This window comes from Gadus macrocephalus, chromosome 8 (assembly GCF_031168955.1).
Source record: "Gadus macrocephalus chromosome 8, ASM3116895v1".
NCBI classification, from domain to species: domain Eukaryota; kingdom Metazoa; phylum Chordata; class Actinopteri; order Gadiformes; family Gadidae; genus Gadus; species Gadus macrocephalus.
In genome coordinates this window covers 8158327-8180919 of record NC_082389.1, presented here as the reverse complement: position 1 = coordinate 8180919, position 22593 = coordinate 8158327, and the positions used below count along the sequence as shown (strand labels likewise).

Genomic DNA, 22593 nt, shown 5'->3' with positions numbered 1-22593 from the left:
GGCAGCTATTAAACAGGTCAGCCAGTTTGTTATCCCTTTTCATTTAATGAAAACATCAAATCACGTGCGCACCTTGGTCATCTTTTTGTTCCCCAAACAGGTGAGCACAACAACGCTCCCTCATTGGTCAATGTTCAGGGAGGTAAGGCGAGAGAGGCTTCCTCCTTCTCCTCTGTGAAATCCGACACCTGTGACATCACCCGGCCCTGGCTCCTCCCCGGGCCAGCTCTAGGCAGTGTTCAGTCTGTGAGAAAACGCCGCTGTTGAAGCACCTCTCTAAAGCTGCCCACAGTACTCCGTAGCCACAGCTGGAAGTAGCGTTGGGAGATCCAAAGACTGATTCCTTCAGTTTAACGGATAGCAATCAATGGAATAATTAGAGAGGATCGTGAACCAACTTGTTTTTAGTTTTTTTTGCTGCCACTTTTTTTGACAAGACATTTTTAGGGATAATCTTACTGGGATACTGTTGGATTTTCTTCTCTGCGATTTTGGAGGCTGTCTGTGGAATAAGTGCCTAAAGATAAAAGGAATAAAAAGGGATTTATTTGTAAAGGACCCAATTGTCATGCATGGGTAAGTGTGACATTTGTGCCTCTCGGCATACTGAAAGCATGTAAATGTCGAAACAAAAGTGGATTAGTGCTTAAAGAAAAATCAGCACAGGTGCATTTTTGGGCAAAATGTAAATCAGCATTCCCTGTCTACACAACAATTTAAAAGTTAACTTTTCTCTAATATAATACAAATGAAAAATAAGTTAATGTGATACACTTCAGTAGTCAGGTATTTTCTTACCATTCTTTTGTCCCTCCTTGTTTTGTCCTTGTTCACTCTTGCTTGCTAAGCCAAAACAATAGTTTAACCTCGTCTTGGCTTAGCGCTATTGGCTGGCTCTCTGGCAAATTGCCCTGTCTGGTTGGAGCTCCCCTACTTTTTTCAGAGCACTCTGAATAGAGAGGCCATAGAGTGTGGCCTAGCTACCGCTGCTAAGGTGAGACACCCAACCGTTAAACAGCATTAGGCCATACAACCTGTTTTTCCAGTTGCCTTTATCAACCCTGGCAATCTTGGGGCCAGAGTTTGAGCACAAACACAACTTCCTTAGATAAACACGACAAAGGGGTTTAGCCATCTCTAATGCTTGGAAATGTGTACTTGAAATCAAATGTGAATTGATCAATACATTTTCAACATTTTAGTTAGTTTGTGTTAAGAATGTGTAACACAGATTAGGTCATGCATTGTTTAAAAGATGTGTTATGACTCCTATGCTCATGCAGCTTACAAGTAATACTTTAAAAAAAATATTTATATATATATTTTTTAATTTTACGAAAACAATTTCTCAAGAATTTGGTTACTCAATATAAGCAGCTAGTGCCAGTGTGTGTGTGTGTGTGTGTGTGTGTGTGGGGGGGGGGGGGGGGGGAAGTCTCCTGTTCGCAGCTTGTTCTTTTCCATCAAAGCTGTCTCGAACCCTCAAAGAACGTAGTACTAAGACAACATGTCTGTCTTGCTTTGTTTGGCCGGAAAATGAGAGCCCTCCCCATGGGTCCGTCTCACCACGCTGAGAAGTGTTTTCTGACTCGGTTGAACCAAATCTGAACTTTATTTTCCCCCCCCTCTAGTTAATCATTCACAAATACAGCTCTGACCTGTTGCACTTGGCTTGCCGTGGTGAGTAACCCAAACACGGGATGAAACGGTGGAATTGGTGTAGGAGACTTTGAAACATAATGGCGGCTACCGCTCAACTGTCCACGTTTCTGTTCCATCCCCTAGGCAGCCTTAACAAAAAAAGCACCCACCCCCCAACCCCCAACCCCCTGCTTTTACTATGGTCGCCCGTCCTTCACAGGGTTTGACCTTTTAGCTTGTCTCCTGCCACTTCCACCATGCTGGCTATTGACCCCGCATTCTGCTTTTACGACTCGGGTTCAGTCACATCGTCACCAGCAGAGTTCCACAGAAGCTGTGCACGGACTAGAGCTGGCCTCCATCTAGATTTACCCTTAAAGATATATTCTTGAGATTGTCATGATGTTGTTGATTTTCGACCTTGTTTTCCCCAATATAGCTTATACCCCTTGTCATCCAGTGTTGGTGTGTTTATCCCTTCACATGCTAAGAACTTGAATAGCTAAAGGTTTCATGGAGCCTTTGCACAAACAAGAGCTTGTCTACATCTCAATGTGACTTTAAGGGTATTACTGTGAATTCTATGTTGCTCTAAGGTCTTTGGGGAGAACATTTTGAAAACCACAACATCTACCCATTGTCTTCCAGTGTTGGTGTGTTTCCCCCTTAGAATTCTTTGAAACGACTAGCGCAATGGGCAACAGTCAATCACTCAAACGTTTTCCCCACTGGATTGCTCTAAGGTAATTATAGGCAAGGAATATGGATTTTTTTCCATTGAACGTGATTTCTCATCATTGGTGATTTGGGTGATGTGTAATTGCCTTTTAACAGATGATGGATTTGCTTCAACGCTTTTGTTCCTAGCAATGTTTGAGAAAATGTTACTTATAAAAGCCGATTATGGTCTGGGGAGATGATCGAGTGAATTGTCTCTCTGTCCTAGGTGTATTTACAGATCAAGGCCAGCACATGGGATTCTTAAAAAAGACATTGCATTGAACCAAATCTGATAAACCAATTGATCTGGTTGCATTATTGGACCAATGATGCATTGTTGAACTGTACCAATAAAAAATAATGTAGTGATCGAGGTTTGTTTCAAGGCCTCCGACTTCTCTTTTTTATATTCTCATCTTGACTACCTTGTAAAACACAGTACCCACACGGAGCTTTGGTTGCATTGTTGTGTTACCCATCTACTACTCAGAGACTATGGCAGGGCTCTGAGTAGTAGATGATGCTCCTAATTATCAATCCTGTCTATGGGACTGCACTTCAGAATGACAGCTCTGCAGCTCGGGGTGGATGTGACCGGGCAGCACAGTGTAATAATGTGTGATGTCAATCAGGGGCCACCGTTTCCGTTAAGCATTGGGCCGGCTGGCTGGCATCAACTGCCACCAAACTCTTTGTGTGTCACTGTCTCTCATTCGTCCTGACAGATGCTGAAGAGTGGGTTTGGAAAAGCTTTTTTTTTTTATTCTATTTTTTCTAACAAAGTCAGCAGTGTTTTGACATAGCACTTTGTTAGCATTTCCAAGCATAGAGCTTACATTTGTGTAAGCTGCATATAGGTTTACGCACTGAGGTAAATCTACCATCTTACTGAATGTGTTTTTTGCAGTTAAAGGGTTGTATTTATTGTAGGGGTGTATGTTTTTTGCCCCCAAAAATGTTATTGACAACATGTTTTGGTGTGTGTGCGTTTGTGTCATATGTAGCATTTTTAGAGCCAAACATCACAGCAGTTCATCTCAATGCAAATTTTAATCCTTTTTGTCAGGGAAGACATTTCTCTGCGTGCACAAAACTCATTTCAATTCCACATCATCCCATTACGCCTCCTCACTGATTGAAACAGCCACCGTTTCAGTATGTACCCGAGACCTAAGACTGGGCTAGCGTGTAGTCGAGACTAATGGGGAGTATTTCTCTGTAGGCCCAAAAAAAACATCCTGTATCCAATGTAAATGTAAATTATCTTCTGTAAGATGCTGTTTTCCTAGCTTTTGGAGACAATCCATACGCAGAAAGAGATCACCGTCGTGGCCCCAGCTCCTAAACGTGATACAGCCCAGTCAAATTGCTTTGTGTCCATGGCTAACTGAGTTGTATTGTAAAGAGCTCTTCTGGTCATCCTTTGCTTTGAAAGCCAAGAGTTGCTTCTTGCGTTAACTTCTCCATTAGGGGCCAACTAGGATACTACAGCAAGGCATTGCAACTCTAATAGTGTACAAATTGATCTGTTTCTCAATTTTTGGAGTAGGCTTACAATTGAATTGGGGGTTTATCCCCTTACCTCCCCTGACCTCGTTCCCTTAGCTTCCCGATATCTTAAAATGGTTGGCTAGACGAGACACTCTACTTGATTACTTTTTTTTTTGGTTCCCCCAACCACACAAGTAATTTTCTCAAAACTTGGAAAGATCCACTATTGAGCCCTCGACAATAGGAAGCAGAGCTGGCCTTTAGGTTTTAATGATATTTTATGACGCAATATAAGTACAGAAAAGAGTAGAAATTGGTGGTTCTTGCATCTTAGTCACGTAGAGACATAATGCTGTACACACGAGCATTGGGAGGAAAACCATTTACTGTGTTGGTACATTGCGATGCATGATTATTGTGCTTTGTTAATCGTCCTTTATCCATACCAAAAGGAAAAAAAATACTATTTGCTGCCTAAGAACTCACTCTCTCTGGCTTGTTCTTGGAAGATGGATGAAGATTAATTTGGTTTCATTAGAGCGCCTCTCTTATTTATAGCCCTGCTCTGTAGAGCCAGGTCGGCCCTTTTGTGCTCCTGCAAGGATGCAGGAGCCTGTGGTGTTCATGAAACCTTCTTTTGTCCTGGGGGTATTCTCTGTGGAGAACGGCTGCTTGTTTGGGGGCTGGGATGTGGGGGTCAGAGGCAAGGCAACAATGCAAGAAGCAAAGCCAGTGAAATTGCAATTCCAGTGCATGGCTGCAGCATCTTTTGTAGACCAGAGCCTGCCGCTTGCCAGGGGTCTTGGGCTGTGATTTGGTTTGGGTTGTGTAATAACGCCACTCGAGGAGGAAGTCAATGTGGAGATCCCCTCTGATGGAAATGGAATGACGTCGATTCAAATGTTTTTTATGCACGTCAAAGTGAGGAGGAAGCGAGGGAGGCTCCAGATTTGCACTCAAAATCGTGCCTGTACTCGACAATCACACAATTGAAATATTCTCATAGTAATTATAGTTTTTCAAATGTACCAAAAAATTTCTCTGGGCCCCACCGTCCCCCCCAAAACCAAGATTATTGCCCCATAGCTGAAGAGTAGGGGGTGATAATTTGATGGCCATTTCCCTGCAAATCCTTTACTTGGTATCACTCCTTCACTTATAATGGTAGATGACTGTCTTCATGGCTGACTTGAATGAGTGAGCTGGTTGGCAGTTGGCACTAGATGTAGGGTTTGAGGCTGCTGTGACGAGGTGAGATGGTATGGAGGGGAGGTTAGCCCCTTTTTGCAAGCAGGCAATGTTTTTGAAATGTGCAATGGTCAAAGCATTTTCGTCTTTCCTGCTCTGTAACAGCGTAGGCTAGAGTAAAATTTTGTTTATGAGCTATAGGGGTCTAAAACTGTGTTGCTTGCATGAGGGATGCCATTCGGCCTGTTGCTTAATGCACATTCATTAGCTTCTTGACCTGCATATGTTATTCTAATGATTAGGGCTATTCTGCAATGGCTAGACACGAGACCTCATTTGAATATAATTTGAGTCCTTAGATCTTGCTTGAAAAGGTTGAGACAGCGGTCGAGCTTTAGGCCTATGGACCAAATACATGACGGCCTTGCTTCTTGTTCATTTTTATAGTTTATTTTATCCCAGTTGTAAGCATTTCTCTGCAGCAGTACGCTTCAGTTTGACAACCCAACAGTCAACCGCTCACAGTTTGCTGTCTCTTACATGAGCGGGTTTCTGTATTTCGTCCAGATTACAGCTTGCCCACCTCCGGCCACCCTTCACACCATCTACTGAAGCGAGCGACTCCAAAGAGCCTCCTGATCTGGAATCAAAGTTGACACCCTGGGGCCCAACGTGCCTATTCCCCTCCCCGACAGTTTTAACAGGTCTCGGCAAAGATACAGCGTTTAACCACTGCGTGAAATCACTTCAACCTGATGACTGCAACTGCATTGGCTCTGATAGCTTTTCATTTGTTGACCTGACAGAGGCACTTTAGGTGTCGGGGGGGGGGGGGATCTGGCGGTGTGAGTGACAAGACCTGTCGCCGCCCGTCATTCTGTGTGTGCACGATGGCCCGCCGGCGACTCGAATTGTTCTCATTCGCTATGATGACACGTCGTGGAGAATTTGCCGATATCTCTGCGTTTCCAGCATGTCTCCGATGCTCGATTCAAAGCATGGTGAACATACCTGTAGTAGACTGGTATGAATAGCCCTCCTTTAGGGACTGTAGTCAGGTGTGTAAATTGCACTATTGCATCATATGTCAACAATGTCGTGCTCTTTTCCTCTTTTTGTGTCGGCATTGCGTTGAGCTCTTTTCTATTCGTTCCACAGGGGTTGTGTTGCGTGCAATGGTTGTTTTCAGAGAACACCTGATTGAAAAGCAATTATTTTCCTTGGTGTGTATTTGCACAGAAAACGCGAGGAGCTTTTCCCCTCCTTCTATTTCTCTGTGAACTGGAACTATGCGATTAGCCGAGCAGAGACCACGACCCTCAGTCAACTCAGAATTTCTCTAGTGGGATGTGTCTGAAAGGGAGAATGAAAGAGGGGGAGTGAGGTAGAGGGAGAGAGAGAGACAGAGAGGCGAGTTAAGTGTGAGCATGTCTTGTTAGCCTGGCTACACAACAGTGGCTTCACACTGGAGGTAATTGATAGTCTGGAGGCTGTCTCAGCTGCAGGTAAATCCTATCCGCAGCTGCATGGGAGAGGGAGGGAGTTAGCTCGGTGTGGAGGGGGGTATAAATAAGTCTAGCATGGATTCTGAATTCAGAATAACTATTATGTGGGGATGGTTGAGGGGGCCGGGGAAGTACATGGAGAGCACATAGCAAAGCTGACAGACAGATGGTGATAGTGAAATGTTTAGTCGGCGTGGGTGTTTCTCTTTCTTTCATCGAGTTTCAAGTATTCCGGATTGTATAGGCTTATAAATGTGGCCCACGTCTTGGACATTTATTCAGAAAGGATGCGTATGCGACGAGTGTCTCAGTTTTTATGTCCCGAAAAAAATAAAAAAAGCTGACAGTGCTAACTGCCCCAGCTGTCGTCTAAATCAAATATCACGCTATTGGATTACCTCTGTATCTGAAACCTGACTGTACAGGGATTTCGAGCATCAACTCCTTCGCCGCAAATATGAAAACAGGAAATGTGAAACAATCATTAGTTGTATGAATTTGAAGACGGAGTAGGCACTGACATTGTTTGTTCATCCGAGTCTGGTTTTAAATGATTGTCTAATAAATACACAACGTTGCATTAATTTACTGCAATGACACCTCTGAGAGCAGGACAAACAATCCCAGGGACTAGCAGGCCTCCCCATCAAACCAACGCTGTGATATCGAAATATCTTCCAGCCTTCTTGCAGGGTTATTTCTGTAGCCTCGTCTTCTGTTTTTCGAACACAGGGAAATCTAGTTTCCTACATTTCACAGTGAGATGTAGAGCGATGTGGATACGTGACTTGACAACAAGAGCTCGGCTCGGGCAAGAAACATCTCTCCCTGCGGGAGATACATAGGTGGTAATGAGGGCATTGTGGAAGTGCCGGTCGTCATGTTGTGGCTCTGGCCTGTCAGTATAATGGACCTTGACATTCAGGCGCAATCGATCGCATTGCTCTCGGCCCCCCGATGCCTGTTGTTCCTCACCCCCGCTCTCAGTCAGCCTGCCACACAGAGATGGACGGAGGCCAACCCTTGGATCCCAGGCGACCGTCGGCGGGTTCAGATATTCTCTCATTACGGCGGAGGTAGGCCCGAGGTGAGGGGATCGGGAAGGACGGCGTTGCTAGTCAGTGGGAAGGACACCGTTTTTTCGGAAATGTATTACTAAAGAGGCAGCAATGTCATGATTTTCTGCAATCCCGTAAAGGTTTTTGGTCCAAATATCCAATTTGCTCGATAAATGGTGTACGTGACAATGCTGGGTTTTTCAAGAAATGACCACACTGGCAATTGGTCAAAGAAAGTTACATTTTCCATTTAGCTGAATTCCGCTGCTGGACTTTATTATTATATTTTTATGTATTGTTATCCATTTGCTTCTACGTGTTAATGTTATGCAAGGTTCCTTGCAATTCTGTCGTCGTTTGCGTTCTTGTTGTGAAATGGGAGAAAATAATTTAGCCGAGAGTCCCTGGCTCTCTTGCCCTTTGTTGGCTGGTCTCTGCCTATTCTACACCCGGCTCTTTTACATTTTAAGTCCTAAGGCCTCTAGAGAGTGATGGGGATATATGGTTCCATCTGCTCCAACAGACTGGCTCATAGCTCAGACTGAAAGAGAGAGCGGGCGAGGGAGATGGAGAAAGAGCACGAGAGAGAGAGAGACCAGGGAGGCATGGTTAAGTGAGTAAGAAGCAGAGAGGATCGAGAGAGCCGACGCCAACTGACAGAAAGACAGAAAAGGCTTATTAGAATCCTCTTTTTTTAGTCGTTATACTGGGGCCTCGAGGATATCTTTTTGGAATTGGAGGCTGGGGAGAAGTAGGATTAAGAAGCGTTGGATGGTGGTCCTGCCCCTTCCTGTTTGGAATGTCAGCTATCTCACACTAAGTCGGTTAAGTCGGCTTTATGTGTAACTAGAGACTTGGAGTTTGTTTTTCTACCACTTTTCAGTTTTTTTCTGCCACCAGCTAATTACCAGACCAAATATGTCTCAGGTGAAAAGCATGTGTCTGGTCTCAGGCATTTTCTGTTGCATTACATTGTTTCTGTACACAAACTAATAATGGGCTGTTATAATCTCTTTCATAGCCACAGGCATCAGCCTCCTTCCATCAATATTTGTTTTTCCTGACATTTACCTATACCATTCGCTTAAAAATAATTTAATTCAGATTCTCTATTCTCTATATTATTATCAAGAAAAAAACGAGCATCTTTTGGGGACTACAATGGTTTCAAATTAGCTGATAAGAGTTGCATTGGCTTGGGAAACGTTCCTCTGGTATTCCAAAAAAGAATCCTTGAATGACCTTTTTTCCTAAGCTGACGGCTGTCTGCATTGTTGCTGATACTATCCAGTAACACGGCATCGAGGTTTTTGGCACGGTTCACATGTAGACCCCCGGGGGGGCTCCTGCTGGCCAGGGGCTTCAGTTCCAGCCCGTTACAGTCACTAATCTGGCCTGACATCAAGCTGATTTACAATACCCCTCTACCCTAAGCGTCGGTGCACTAGAGGTAATTGATTTAGAACAGTGGAGACACCTGCTGTACGGGATGAAACCCCTTCTTCTCCTTTCCCTCCTTGCCCTGAGAAGTTAGCACCACAGCACATTGCCTGAACACAATAACCGGCAAATGGAACCGTTTCATTCCAGTTGAAGGGTAAGGGTGCTAAGTAAACCTACTTCTGGTCAGGGTGTCATCTTTGCCGGAGCTGTGTTCTCTAATAACCCGAGGCTTTTTTCCACTTCGTGGCTTTGTCGAACCCTGTCTGTATTATTTCCTGGTTTGAGTAGAGCCTGCACTGCGGTCTCAGTTGGGGAAAGCCATTGATGCGGGCTACTCTTTGTTTGCCGGCAGTCCTACTCAAATGCCTCCACTCTGTTTGCCTTTTACTCCCCGAGACAAGACGAGACTGGCTGACTGGGGTGGGGGTTGTATGCTGGGTGGCGGGGCAGGACTCCTCCACTACATGGAGGCTTCCAGGCTTTCTTTAGAGCAGAGTCATTTTACGACACCATCTGGCCATATAAACCTGCAAGTTGTTTCATACGTCTGTGTTCATTTCCTCATTTTTCACGCTTTAGATAAATATATAGCCGTGAGGCACAATGTTTGAATTGCATGTGATGACTTACTAACCTAAGATGGAAGAACATTTGAGCAGGATAAATGCTATATAAAGCACAGATCCCTATGATAAATCATCTAGTAAATTGCTGGTATGGAGATTTTACGGAAGTTACATGTCTGATTATGGGGCCATCCTGAACGATGTAAATCTCATTATTTCCCGACCAAGCTGACCTGCTTGTTGCCCCTTTGTGGTGAGATTACCCACCGGACCAATTTCTAAAGTGTGTTGGGCTGGAACCTCGCAGTTTATTTTCAATTATCAAAAGGCGCTGACCAAAATGCCTCTGGACTCAGTTGGTTGAACCTACAACTGATCAGAGCAACAAAATGTGTGACATATCAGTGGCAGCCATCTTGGTTGTTTAGGAAAATGCCCCAACACTGCTCCCATATGGGGCCACTCTGTCTAATATTGGGCGGGTTTGATACGATGACTTAACAAACAGTTGTGGTTCGACCCAGGCAAATTCTGCCGGGAATCCGCCTGAATGGGAGGTGGGCCAGACACACGGTGAATAAAACATGAGGCCGCATATTCGTCTGGTTTACAGGCTAGAGATGACCATATTGAAGAGAACTGTTGTATATTCTCCATGATTTCACTTGATTTGCTGTGTGTTTCGCATTGGCCTCTCTATGATGAATGTCTGGTTTACATTGAGCCTGATTTTGATTTATTGCCGGTTCTTGAGCCGTTGTGTTTTGTGATTCAAGCCATTTATTCATCGCTCCACAACTTGACAATGCCAATAATCACGCCACAATAAATTCTAATGGAGGTGGCACTCTTCTGTGTCGTCTGTGCTATGTTATGCACATCGCTTTTTCCTCCCAGATTGATTTGTTGCTGAAAAGCCCAGTTAGCTCCCCCAGAGGTGATTGTAAATCCGTTCTTCAGCTGCAATGCAATGGTTCTCAGAGTTAAGTAAAACATTTATTCAGCGGTGCTGTATGTCAATCGACACTCTATTCTATGGAGCCTATATCCAATGTGGTAGGATTCGGTGGAGATAAGACTCAGTTCCCCAACCTGTCAGGACACGATCAGGCAGCTAGTTTGGTAACTCCACTCTCCACGTCTCTCTCGGATGAAAGTGATTTTCTGGCAATGTGTCACTGGGATCCATTCTCCTTTCCCATACCAGTTGCCAGTGTTTACTATTCTCTCAATACCAGTGTTATTCACAACTGCCCAAGTACCTTCTACAACTGAACTTCAGTGTTTCCTTTAATGTGAGTCATGCAAGTTGCTGCAACAATTCTGTGCAAGGAAGTAATCACATTAACGCTTATAGCTAAGAGCAATCAGTGATCTTTTGTATCTGTTGCTCAACCCTAAAAGAAGTGCTTATTTTATAGCTCTCACTCTGCTTCTAAATCTTGCAGCTAGCAGTAAAGCGTTAACAATTAACTCTGTGCAATCAGCTTGTAAACAAAACCACTGTAAAATCCAATAGGTCACAGGACATTACACTTTGTGTGCTGCATTTCAATGGCAGTCCTCGTCACAGCCCTGTAAAAGAAGACATGCACCATCAAGCCTGTGGAAACGGCAAAGGCTTTCAATTTGGGAGGGGAGTCATTTGTTTACCTTACAATTTCACTTCACTATGCAGACGGTGGGCTTCTTGCCATCATTATCCTAGTTTTTTCTTTTTATTCTTCTGGTGCACACTCTGCATCCCCAGTGGGATGAAATAGGAAAACGGTGTGTCGTGTAGACCCAGTCGGGGCCACGGAAGTCTAATCAAAAGGCCCCTTACCACAGCTGTCCAAACGCAGCCCGCCATTGTGTTTACGGAACCGCTGCAGTATGCGGCGACCCCTTTGTGCCTGGCTTTATCACCTCCAGAGGCTGCATTGATTGGCTCCTTGGGCCGCCATTCATACAGGGCGAACAGAGGTGCCATCTCCAAGGGCAAGCTGAACAAACTATTACAATCAGAAGTAGAGAGGGCCTGTGCAGGAGGAAATTGAAACAGGGGAGAGAGGATAGATGGGATCTACGCATTTAGTGGTGGTTTCTCAGCTCCTGCAGCTGTGTGCTACATTGTCCGTTTGTTTGGTGCCATTTGTTTGAATGGGCGGCCACACCCTGCCCACACAAACCACACGGACAACCCGAGATGGTGTCGGGGTAGGACGGTTGGGGAGGGGGGGTCGGGAGGCTATAACAACTGACAAGCATGCAGCTGATGTGGGTGGCCAAGCAAACAGTATAGTTGATCTTTGTTATCCTTCCAGGCTGCACTCACTTTAAGCCCATCTGCCTGCTGCAATTTACCATTGAAACATTCACATCCCTTTTGTTCCCCAACCCCCATCAATTATTCCTCAAAGGCTTCAGTCTTCCTCCCATGTTTATTTAAAGGTACATTGTATGCGTTCCCTGTATATCCGGCATTTCGTCTCTCCTGAAGACATGGAGTTAAACTGATTGTTGGAGAAGCAGTTTGAGGAGTCCAGTAATATGTTACCTGCACTATTACCCATGGTTATTAAACAGCCCTTCATGTGTACTTGGATTCAACAGTTTCATTATGTAATGTCACTGGTAGAGGGAATGGATATTGGATTTATTTTAGTTGAGTTGGCGGGTAGACAGTAAGTGGGGTTGTTGGGTTAGTAGAAGGGTAGCGGAAATTACCATAGTATTGAAACAACGTTTTAACATATTGATTTTGTCGCACAAAAAGTTTACAACCGGGTGCCACACACAAATGCAAAGAGATACACACCGGCATCCAACCGTATCGTTACGAAGGCACAAAGATGTGCACGTATTCTGGCGAGGGCAGCCGTCCGCCCAGGCACGTTCTCAATGTTTTTCCTCTCCTTCTCCCACATAGTAGTAAACAATGCCTTCCTGTGCTGCCTGCCAATGGCTAATTATTTTCCCAACCAGATCACACCGCACCACAACATTGCCACGTTCTTGACATCGAGAGGCACGCACACTGGTAAAAAAAAAAAAAAGGTGCACTGTGTCACGCGCTGTTGTGCATGCAGCTAGGAGGCACGCAGAGACACTCAGGATAAATAAGTGTGGCTAAATAAATAAAGAAGAAACACTGCTCCAGGAATTTCGTCTCATTGAAGATGAAAAGCATCTGCCTCTCCCTGGCATCCGTTGCGAAAGATACCCCTCCACCGCCACGGGTTTGGCGCGCGGCGAGTGGCCAAGTCTATCAGCCTCGCTCACACGCTCACCTACCATCCGACTGGAAGACACCCTCGCGCAAGCACCCGGGTGTAGCGAGACGGCAGCGCCCAGCCAAGAAAACTTGTGTTTCACGCTTATTTGATTGAAGTTAACTTGTGTACTTGAATGAAATAACGTGGCAACCACCGTTTCGAGATTCACTTTGTTGTGTTGGAGGGGGCGGGGGGGGGTGAAAATAAGTGTGCGATATTAGGCTTTTCTTTTGTGTCCAGAGCTTAGCACGCCAACAACAAGCCGCTAGGTCATCGCCACAGACGAAATGGTGTACAGTTCAAATCAAAAAAATTTAGATAGGGGAGGGCTGGGTTGTACACTGCAGACGTCCACATGAAAGGGTGGAGCGTAATAGGGCTCGGTGCGAGCCCTTGTTGGAACAGATGACGGATGCAGGCAGACAAGGAGGACGTCGGGAATATTCCTCCGAGGCAAAGGTGTCTGGCGCGGGGCCGATGTGGTTGGTGGCTTGACGAGGCCGCCCGACGCGTTCTAGTCACCGGGTGACAAAGAGTGATGTGGAGTGGGAGCGGCCGGCGGAGCCTGTCTGCAGGTGTTTGGCCGATGAAACGCCTGTGACTCACTGCATTCCTTCACGTCACTGCGCTCTGCTTAACCCTTCGTGCCCCCCTCCTCATCCCGCCTTCGCCAGGCAGCCTGTCACTAGAGATTAAAGCCGTTCTCCGATGCACACACACACACACACACACACACACACAAAATCCCAAAAGCCGACTTCTTCTTGTTTAGTTTCCTTTGTTGCGTCTTGTTGGAGGACAGGTTGTCATAAGGGGGTGAATTGTTTGTGTGTTTGAGCGAGAATGCCCTAATGTTTCCACAAGCATCAAATAGGCAACGTGACTAATATACTACCACCTCGCGCAGACGTTGCCTTTTCCCCCTCCTTTCATACCAGATACAGGGGGCATTGTTCCCCGGCCCCTCCAACTTACTCAGCCAGACTGAATTGACGATACTTGACTGGCCACCCAGCACGCCCGGAGTTATTTCACATTCAGGACACCCCTCCTATTTTTCCTCTCACAAATATCTGCAATCACCATTGTTTACTCTGTGATGTAAAGAAGGCACTGAGACCAAACAGAAGAGCGACTGAGAATCTTTTCAATTCAATTCCTATCGACCTTTAACAAGAAAAGAAAGATGGCTCATAGAAAAACGTCAGGGAGCCCTTGAAGGCAAAGTAGGAATGCTCGAAGGCTGCTTCTCAAACTTTTTGCCTCCTTGTTTATTACTTCATGGGGGCACGTTGATATCTCTCAGTACCAGATGCCCTCTGTTTTACAACACTGTGATCCTCATCAGAGATGCCCTGGGGCAAGCGTGGCAAGATAAGACATTTATTCAGGGTGCAATTTGTGTGGACACAGTAACAATAATCAGGAGAGCGGTGACTGCTAAAATACAGGCCATGAGCTGAGGGCCACTCGAAGGTCAAATATCTTATCAGATTGCTACCAAGAAACGTCCATGAATGCTGTTAATCCACAAGAATCAATACCCACTAGCCCTTCCTTTTAGGACAACCGCTTGTGTCCTGCTGCCAATTTAGGCAGCAGTTGAGCAATTCTCCTTGCCATGAGAGCTTAGGGTAATTATGGTTAATTTGCGGAACACCTGCTCCGTCGCCCAAGCATAAAACCCCCTGGGGATGACGTGTGTGTGTGTGTGTGTGTGTGTGTGTGTGTGTGTGTGTGTGTGTGTGTGTGTGTGTGTGTGTGTGTGTGTGTGTGTGTGTGTGTGTGTGTGTGTGTGTGTGTGTGTGTGTGTGTGTGTGTGTGTGTGTGTGTCGTGTTTATGCATGGGTCGCATGTTGTCATCCTGTGACATCATGGCACTCTGTATGATTTGGGCTCATCTGGGAAACAGCGTTTCAATTTCTTAATGGGAGATATCTAGTGGATTTGGGACTCCTGGGGGCCCAAACCTCAGGGGGGTCTTTTCTTTGTCTTTTGTCTCTTTTTTTTTTTAGCAGTCCTTCATTAGGGAGACCTGTTTGGTATCGGAGATGCACTGGCTTCCTCCCTTTTGCCTTCGACCGAGCCAGGATGTCGTTCATTGTCGCCGACGAGGACGGTATTCCAACTCTTAGGCGGGATCAAGTGGGATTTGTGTGAAAAGCTCTGGCTGTTGTGCGTCGTTGTTTTTCCCATTTGTGTTGGCGACTCATTTTCTTCTCCTTTCGTATAGATTTCTTTAAATATGTGTTTGCCTTAGCGCAGTGCTATTGTCGTTGCTCATTCAAACTTATGCAAATCCTGACTGTGTGTGTCCCTGTGTTTCTCTGCTCTCCTAGGTGTTAGTCTTTGATCTTGTCAGTGTCTAGCGGAGGGACTCGAGGAGGGAGCAGTGCCACCTTGGAACATGGTGCCTAACATTCACCTGTCAGTGCCCCTCCTGCCCAGATGGGCGGCGCCGTTCCTGCTTCTGCTCAGCTGCACGGCGATGTCCTCTCTGGCAGACAGTAAGTAGCAACGGTTTTATTCTGAGCTCAGTGTTATTTTTGGTTCAGTATCATGTAGCATTTTGGCCAAGCCAATCGTTAAACGTACTCGCACTCGTTTCTGTGACACTGATATCCTTTCTTTATTATTTGGCTATGTAACTTAAAAATACGTTCAAATTAACATTATGGCTCAGTCCTTACGGCAGGAACTCAGGTTAGATCTGACATGCTGCCTCACAATAACGGTACACGTTTACAGAGGATTTTAACGCATAAAGTGCATTAAAGTGATTGTACAAGAAAGCATGGGCTGCTTTCTTGTACATTTCATTTATATAATGCTCCATGACTCCAGTTGAAGGAAAGGGGAAAAGCTACACGAGGTGACTAAGCTAAGGCATTCCTACCCGGAGTTCTGAAACCCGTAGCGCCCGGGTGAAAGGAAGAGGTCGGAGAATGCAATGAGGATGCTCCTCCGGCCTCTATGCCTGGCTGTCGATCCGAATAAAGGCTGTGAGTGGAAGAAGCAGCACAGGAAGATGTGTCACTGTTGCTGGGCCCCGGGGGGCCGGAGAGGCCCCAGGAGGCGGCCGCGAGCCACTGCTGTAGACAGGGTCAGGAACATAATTAATTCACTGCATGACCTCAGCTGCAATGCTGTCACAGGGTTGCTGTAATTCAATTAGAACATCCCCCCCCCCCCCATCCCCCCCTTATATACACACACACTCACACAATATATACAGTGTATTTCTGTACTCCCCTTGCCTTTCACTTCACTGTTCTTTCAGTTCAAGGCTCTGAGACCTCTTCATACCCAGTATCAATGCAAGTCCGACCCCAGAAGTACGTTTTCACACCTCCTCTGCCAATGCCTCTCTTTACTCAAGATAATAATTAATTCAAGAATTATTCTCACCTCTGCCTCGCACTGTGTTAAGCTGTTGTATAAAAGTGTGGTGATTACGGAATGTGCCTTTTTCCAGCCGGCTCTTACAGGGGCACATTGTTGATAGGCCAAGTACCATTATCCACTTTCCTCTTTGTTAATGGCCCTACTTGAGAACCTATGTTCCACTGTTATGTTCACCGCCGTTTACAGATAAGTTCGGCTTCGGTATAAGAACAAATATCTTTCTCTGCTTTACCCATAAGAAAGAAACTGTTTTAAATGACACTCAGCCATTGATCCTTCAAGACTAAATTAAATGGGAGGCTCCCAGTTCGGCTTGTGGACTGAATCAGCACATGAACGTGGGCTTGGTGTCGCATTAAAGTATTCTGGAGCTTTCTTAAGTCTATGGATGTATGTCTATGTAACTCTTTATGGGAATAGGCCAAGGCCTGCTATTACTCAAAGTATAGTGCGAACAGACATGGAATTAAAATAAGACACCAGCAGAAGGGGGCAAAAATAACACCTACCACAAATGGTGGGGTTGCACACAATGGTTGCCTGTAATTTTAATGCGTCTAAGTTATGCAAATGTGATAGTTCTGCTCGCAGGGCCCTGAATTACAGGGCAAACTGCAGACATGATATTTTGGGTGGGGTGCCTGGCAAGGTTTTGATTACCAGTACTCTCTGTAGCTTTCCTACGGAAACAGCACCGGCAAGCCAAGTGGCCTCAGATTGCAGACTTTTGTACCAGTGTTAGATGTCCCCGCCAACTCCACACACCGTTTCTACTGATCGTTCTATTTCCAGTCTGCCTCTCCGGTGTCCTTGTCTCTTGTCCCTGTTCTGTCTTGCTGTGTTTTTGCGAGATTGTGTTGCGTTGCCATCGCTTAGGTAAGACAATTCAATTAGTGTCGTTGCTGTTGATGTACCAAAGCAAATAACGCGCACACACACACACACTCCCCCCCCCACACCCGACTAACCCCACCTCCCCATAACGGTCTGTGCTATAACCCTATGACATCATTCCTCTTGCATTGTAATTGAGTAGGCTCACAATACAGTGTGATTATTTTGAGTGCCGATCTTGGATGGTCCATTGATCCCTGGGGGGGGGGGGGGGTCTCTGAGGGGGAGGGCTGGGCTAATCATCTGGCTCTCTGTGCTGCCTCCCTTGACACAATAGACCACCGCCCACTGCAAGGTCAGCCTCAAAGTCAGACATATCCAGCACTTGGATCTAGTGGTTATCTTTTTGTTGTGCTGTCACCCTGAGTTATTCCATGTACTTTAATGTCCTCTTTTGATGTATGTCTCTCTCTCTGCTTTGTTCCCGTTGCCTCCTATAATCTGGGTAGGATTTTTATCGTGAGTTACAGGAAGACCACCAGGGCGGTTTCTTGCACACAGAGGATCGCTCACAGGATCATCATTATGTCTCCTGGTTTAAACATACTTTTTCATGTAACCCCTTTCCCCCCCCCAATCATTTATTTGACTCTCCGACCCTTTGGCAATCGTGAGTGAAAGTAGAATACACCACAAAAACTACAGAGGCTTTGATTATTTTAAAGGGAAAAAGATCAAGGTAGATCTTTAACAACGGGGGCTAGCTGTTTTACCCACAAATGAATGTCCTATCTGCTATGGGTCAGTATATCCACCGCGTGGCAGGTTTATGGTGTATGTGGTGTTCAGAGGCAATGAAATGCTTAAATCCCTAACCAACAAAACCAGAAATGTACCCTATACCACAATGAAAATGTACGGGACTGCTGTAGGGGCCCTGTAAGTGATCACATAATTTAGAGGGCTACTAAACCGAAGTGCATTGGACAAAAGGGGAGTAGATTTGGGGAGGACGGGGCAAGGGTTGGGCGGTCGGAATTGGATTGTGTTTTTAAGTGGCCATATGGTCACCCAGTTCTCAAAATGAATGGGCAAGGAAATTGATTCTTTTTTTTAATTAAAAGTCAGTAGATCCATCTATAGAACCTTTTGTTCAGGAGGCTAATGTTGTTAGCGTTCTGTGGACCACACAGATGACCAGGCGGTCGAAGGGAATGCTAGGGTAAAATTGAAATGGTTAACGAGTTGGGATAGAGTTAACAATACTGTGTTGTTAATTAAGATATTTTAATACGATTAATAATTGAATTGGCCACATTGATAGCAGGGCCACACGCAAAGAGGTCTGCCGTCAGTTTTCATTCAGCGTCATTTTAGAAAAGATAGCTGAGGCAATAGTTAAAATAATTTCAAGCCACTTTCCAATTCTAAGATAAACGACTTCATTTAGATGTCAAGTTATTTGAGTGATGTTCCTGGACGTGCACAGAAACTGGGGCAGGGAATGATAGAGTTGGGTCTCTTCTTATTCCAAATTAGTATCAAAGGTTGCAGATTCATTGATAATGAATGACATTTTTCCTGGCATTTTATCAAACCCTAATAGATTTTGTGCACTATTGTACTTCCTAGATGTTAATAGACAGACTTCAACTAGATCATTTTGATGTGGCCGGTTTTAGGCATTCAGAGAACACATACATTAACTTTGAAAAGCATTCAGAAAGACAACACCTAGATCTATCGTTAGGCCTATGACTCAGAGCGTCTCTCATTGGATATTTAAGCTTGACAAACAGCCCATGGACATGGGGCAGAACGGTGAACATCACAGGGATCTCAAGTGGGAACCATCTCATGCCTAAGTGGCTACCTAGGCAATGGCTGCGTGTCAGCAGGCTAGCAACAGACAAAAGGCCTGTGGGCTCCAGTTAAACTAAAAGCTGTTTGTTGTTTCAGGTCCCGAAAGCCACATCATTTAATGGTCTTTCAAGTTTATCCTGCGTAGATTGAAATCACTTTAGGTGCCATGTATGGAAAAGCAGGCGGTGGCGGGGTGAGGTGCGGGTTAAAGAACAATGGCAGGGGCCCTCTCTGGGCTTTGAAGGAAAGCTAATCTAGGGGAGGCAAATTAATGAGGTTATAGGGGTCAAACAAGATGGTACAGTGATGGATGATGACCTCTCACTGAAATGGGGTCCGATTAGACTGGTGCCCAGTTCCCCAGCTGAGCCTCTACAAGACAAACTCTCTTATGTCTCTCTCTTTCTCTCTCTTTCTCTCTCTTTCTCTCGCTCTCTCTCGCCCTCTCTCTCGCCCTCTCTCTCTCTCTCTCTCTCTCTCTCTCTCTCTCTCTCTCTCTTGTTTGCCGTCCTCGACCCCAATAGGGACCACTAAAAGCTTTCCCTCACACCAGCCCATTGGTCTTCCGCCGTTATCATGTCCCGCCCACCCGCCCTTTGCTCCACGGATCCCCCAGTGTGTGCTTCCCCACAGGCACTTAACAAACAAGTTTGGTTTTTATTGTATTTGGTCTCAAGCTGCAGCTTAACAAATTAAAAGACACACTATTAAAATGATACTTTTTTGCCCTTCTGTATTCCTCTATTTTAAGAACTATGAAAGTGCTTCCATTTTATGTCCTAATTTAAATGAGAAAATTTCATCAAGCAAAATAAACGATGATGCCACGGGGTATTTTTGATGAGCTCCGCAGTTGAGCTTGCGCATGAGCCCATTAGCGGCTTGTGTTATAGGTTTGGTGCATGTGCATCATTTGCTCAACAGATGAGTAGCATCGAGACGATCTGTACAGTTCAATACGTTGCTTAAAAAAATAGGGAAAAAAACATGACACTTGCGTAGAAGTTATGAAGCCAAACGAGGGCCTTGGAGACACTGCAGAAGGGAAGAACAACATGGGTTCTCTTCATTTTCCCACTCTTGTCCATAACTTTAAGCCGTAGAAAAACAAACCATTTGAAAAACGACCGAGGTCTGTGTCTCTTGGAATGGTATAATATTGCACGGCTATCTTGCGTTCGTGTTGACGCTGCTTCACTCACCTTTCTTCTAAACTTTACCGTAAAGCGCATCAGCTCAGCAGGAAGAAGCCAGCAGTAATGAATCCGGTATGGATAGAGGCTTGTAGGCGCCAGGGTAAATAGCGTGGCTAATGTACAACCTCAAGCCTCCCCATCATATGATACCACTAACCTCGTCATCACAGACATTACCTAAGTCTTCATTGACTAGATTCACAAAGGCACGTCTATCCTCAAAAAAGTGTCATTTATTTAAAACGCTCTCTTTAAAGGTAGACACTTGACGTAGTTTGCCCGATAATGATATTTCTCGGAATGACGCCATATAGCCTCGCGCTGAGAGAACTGCGGGCCGCATTCAGACTTAAGATACTTCTCCAGCTCATAATCGCCTTCTGAGGATGAAAGCCATTACATTAATGTTGCTCACACTGGGAGAAGAGGAGTGATGGGTAATTGCACTCAGAGTTTATGTTCTTCTCCACTGTCTTGAATAATTCACTGAGGAGGACTTGAAGGCCCAGATAGAGAGCCTTTCTTCACGGTCCAGGAGAGTGTTGAAAGTTTGATGGCTTGGATCTCTTTTCCTTCATTTTCTTCTGCAGGTTTTGGGCGTTTGTTTCAAAGTTTATTTTGTTGAGGGTAAATCACATTGCTTTGGTTGGGTTATTCTGAGCACATAAAACTCACAGGCCTATTCCATGTTGAATCATTGATCACTCTTAAATCACAGCCCTTTTCTGTTGACTATCATTGCAAGCAAATAGTCAGACATAATAATCAATGTCCTCTAATGTATAGCTAACACAAATATGAATGTTAATAGGAATCAACAATAAATATACATATCTATAAAGGACCCTTTTGCACAGAAACAGAGTGATTTATTTGCTGATTGGGTTTACAAATGACATGTATAATATGAGATATCTTGTTTATAAATTATTGTTCTTTCGTGAAACTAGATATTGTGAACATGTTAACAGCTTTCAACAAACAACTACAAGTGCAAACTTTATCAGGGTTAATAACTTGTAATAGAGGCAGCTTCATGTGGAAGTAAGCAGAAAACAAATGTCTTAAAATGCCTAATTGGAAGTGTTCCAGAACAACTACCAGTGTTGATTCCATTAGACGAATTCCCAGTAAGTGTTGCCTTGCGAAAATGATAACGTGCTAATCCATTATTAATAAGAAATAATGGTTTGCACTCTGCTGCACGCATATCGATCTATGTTACTCTACTCCACAGAGTAGCTCTCGATGGGCAGTCTTACAGACTTGGGAATTAGCTAATTGTTAGCTACACCAGTGCCATTTAGGCCACTCTCCATGCTACTTTTGCATTCATTACCAGTCTCTCTCAGAGGACCCAGACAGGGAAACAAGAGTATATTGTATTAATGTCTGTGAAAAATGCCATTACACAGATAGTACTTCAAGTTTGGCAGTCAAATGAAAAACAATATAATTAATATTGCGGTAAAACTCTTTCCTTATCAACAAGCTTCCTAAAATCGTATCTCTATTCTTGGAACATTTAGGGATGAAATGCGATCTGTTGTCTACCAACTCATTCCTCATGCAGACACTAGCATCTCATCTTGACCCTGCCTCAGCTGAGGCTTCATGGTTAGGGTCATAGGCTAATGTGTTTGGTGATAGGGGTTACCTGTTGCTAGGATTCTTTGAGCTAAGAACTATCTCTATCTGTGAGGCCATAACAACATAGGAGGTCACTGACCTCCAAACCTACACGCATAGCTGAAGGCATCTAGTTGGCTTATCTCCTGCAACCGGCAATCAGGGTCCCTGTGATGGACTACTTCAAAACCATCTGACCACACGATCTATGCAGATTTGTCAATAGCTCTGACTGGAGGCCAAATCTAATCTCTGAAGTCAACAGGGTACCACTGGGCCTCTGTGCCGTTCCAACTGGAAACTGGCTGTTGTCAATGTGGTAAATGAGAGGTATTCACGAGGAGATAACCTCAACTCGGGAACGATGGTCTTTGCAATCCATACCGTCCTCCCTGACGGGCACAGCGCCGCATCCCCATCACATCTCCGGTGAAAAGACAATGTCTGCCCGGAGCCTTTTAGTGTCAGGATGGGTGTCTTGGATGATGATGGATCAAAGCAGAGGCAGATTACTGCTCTGTTCTGGCAGCTGCTTGCAGAGAGAAAGATTTGTGGAGGTAGTCTCATGTTTTTTTTTTTTGCTCTCTCAGAAGTCGTAGCCATTGTTTCAGTGTGACAACGGTGTTTCTTGACAACCAGGGAAATGGGGCACCAGCAATAAAATGAGAGGCAGCCTGGATGTATCCCCTTTAAGGAGAGAGCTGACAAAAAGGAACCTGGGACGATATTCTCAACTGCTAGCATGGAAAAAATATGTAGTTGAAAGAAAACCAGCAAATTATCGAGTTTAGTTTAGG

The 22593-nt window shown here is 44.9% G+C and overlaps 1 protein-coding gene and 1 long non-coding RNA gene across 2 annotated transcripts in view; one reads left to right on the top strand and one right to left on the bottom strand.

Moving 5' to 3' along the window:
* The first annotated feature begins 436 nt into the window (after window positions 1-436).
* The window catches only part of LOC132462829 (receptor-type tyrosine-protein phosphatase F-like), a 95679-nt gene continuing 73522 nt past the window's right edge, over window positions 437-22593 (top strand). The window contains 2 exon segments of the mRNA XM_060058591.1: window positions 437-576; window positions 15209-15376. Of these exon segments, the coding sequence (XP_059914574.1) occupies window positions 15277-15376 (100 nt within the window). The 5' untranslated portion in view covers window positions 437-576; window positions 15209-15276.
* Window positions 441-1020, bottom strand: LOC132462830 (uncharacterized). Its single transcript, XR_009526912.1, has 2 exons — window positions 799-1020; window positions 441-517 (listed from the first exon to the last, which is right to left on the bottom strand). It is a non-coding gene; the product is annotated as an uncharacterized LOC132462830 (long non-coding RNA).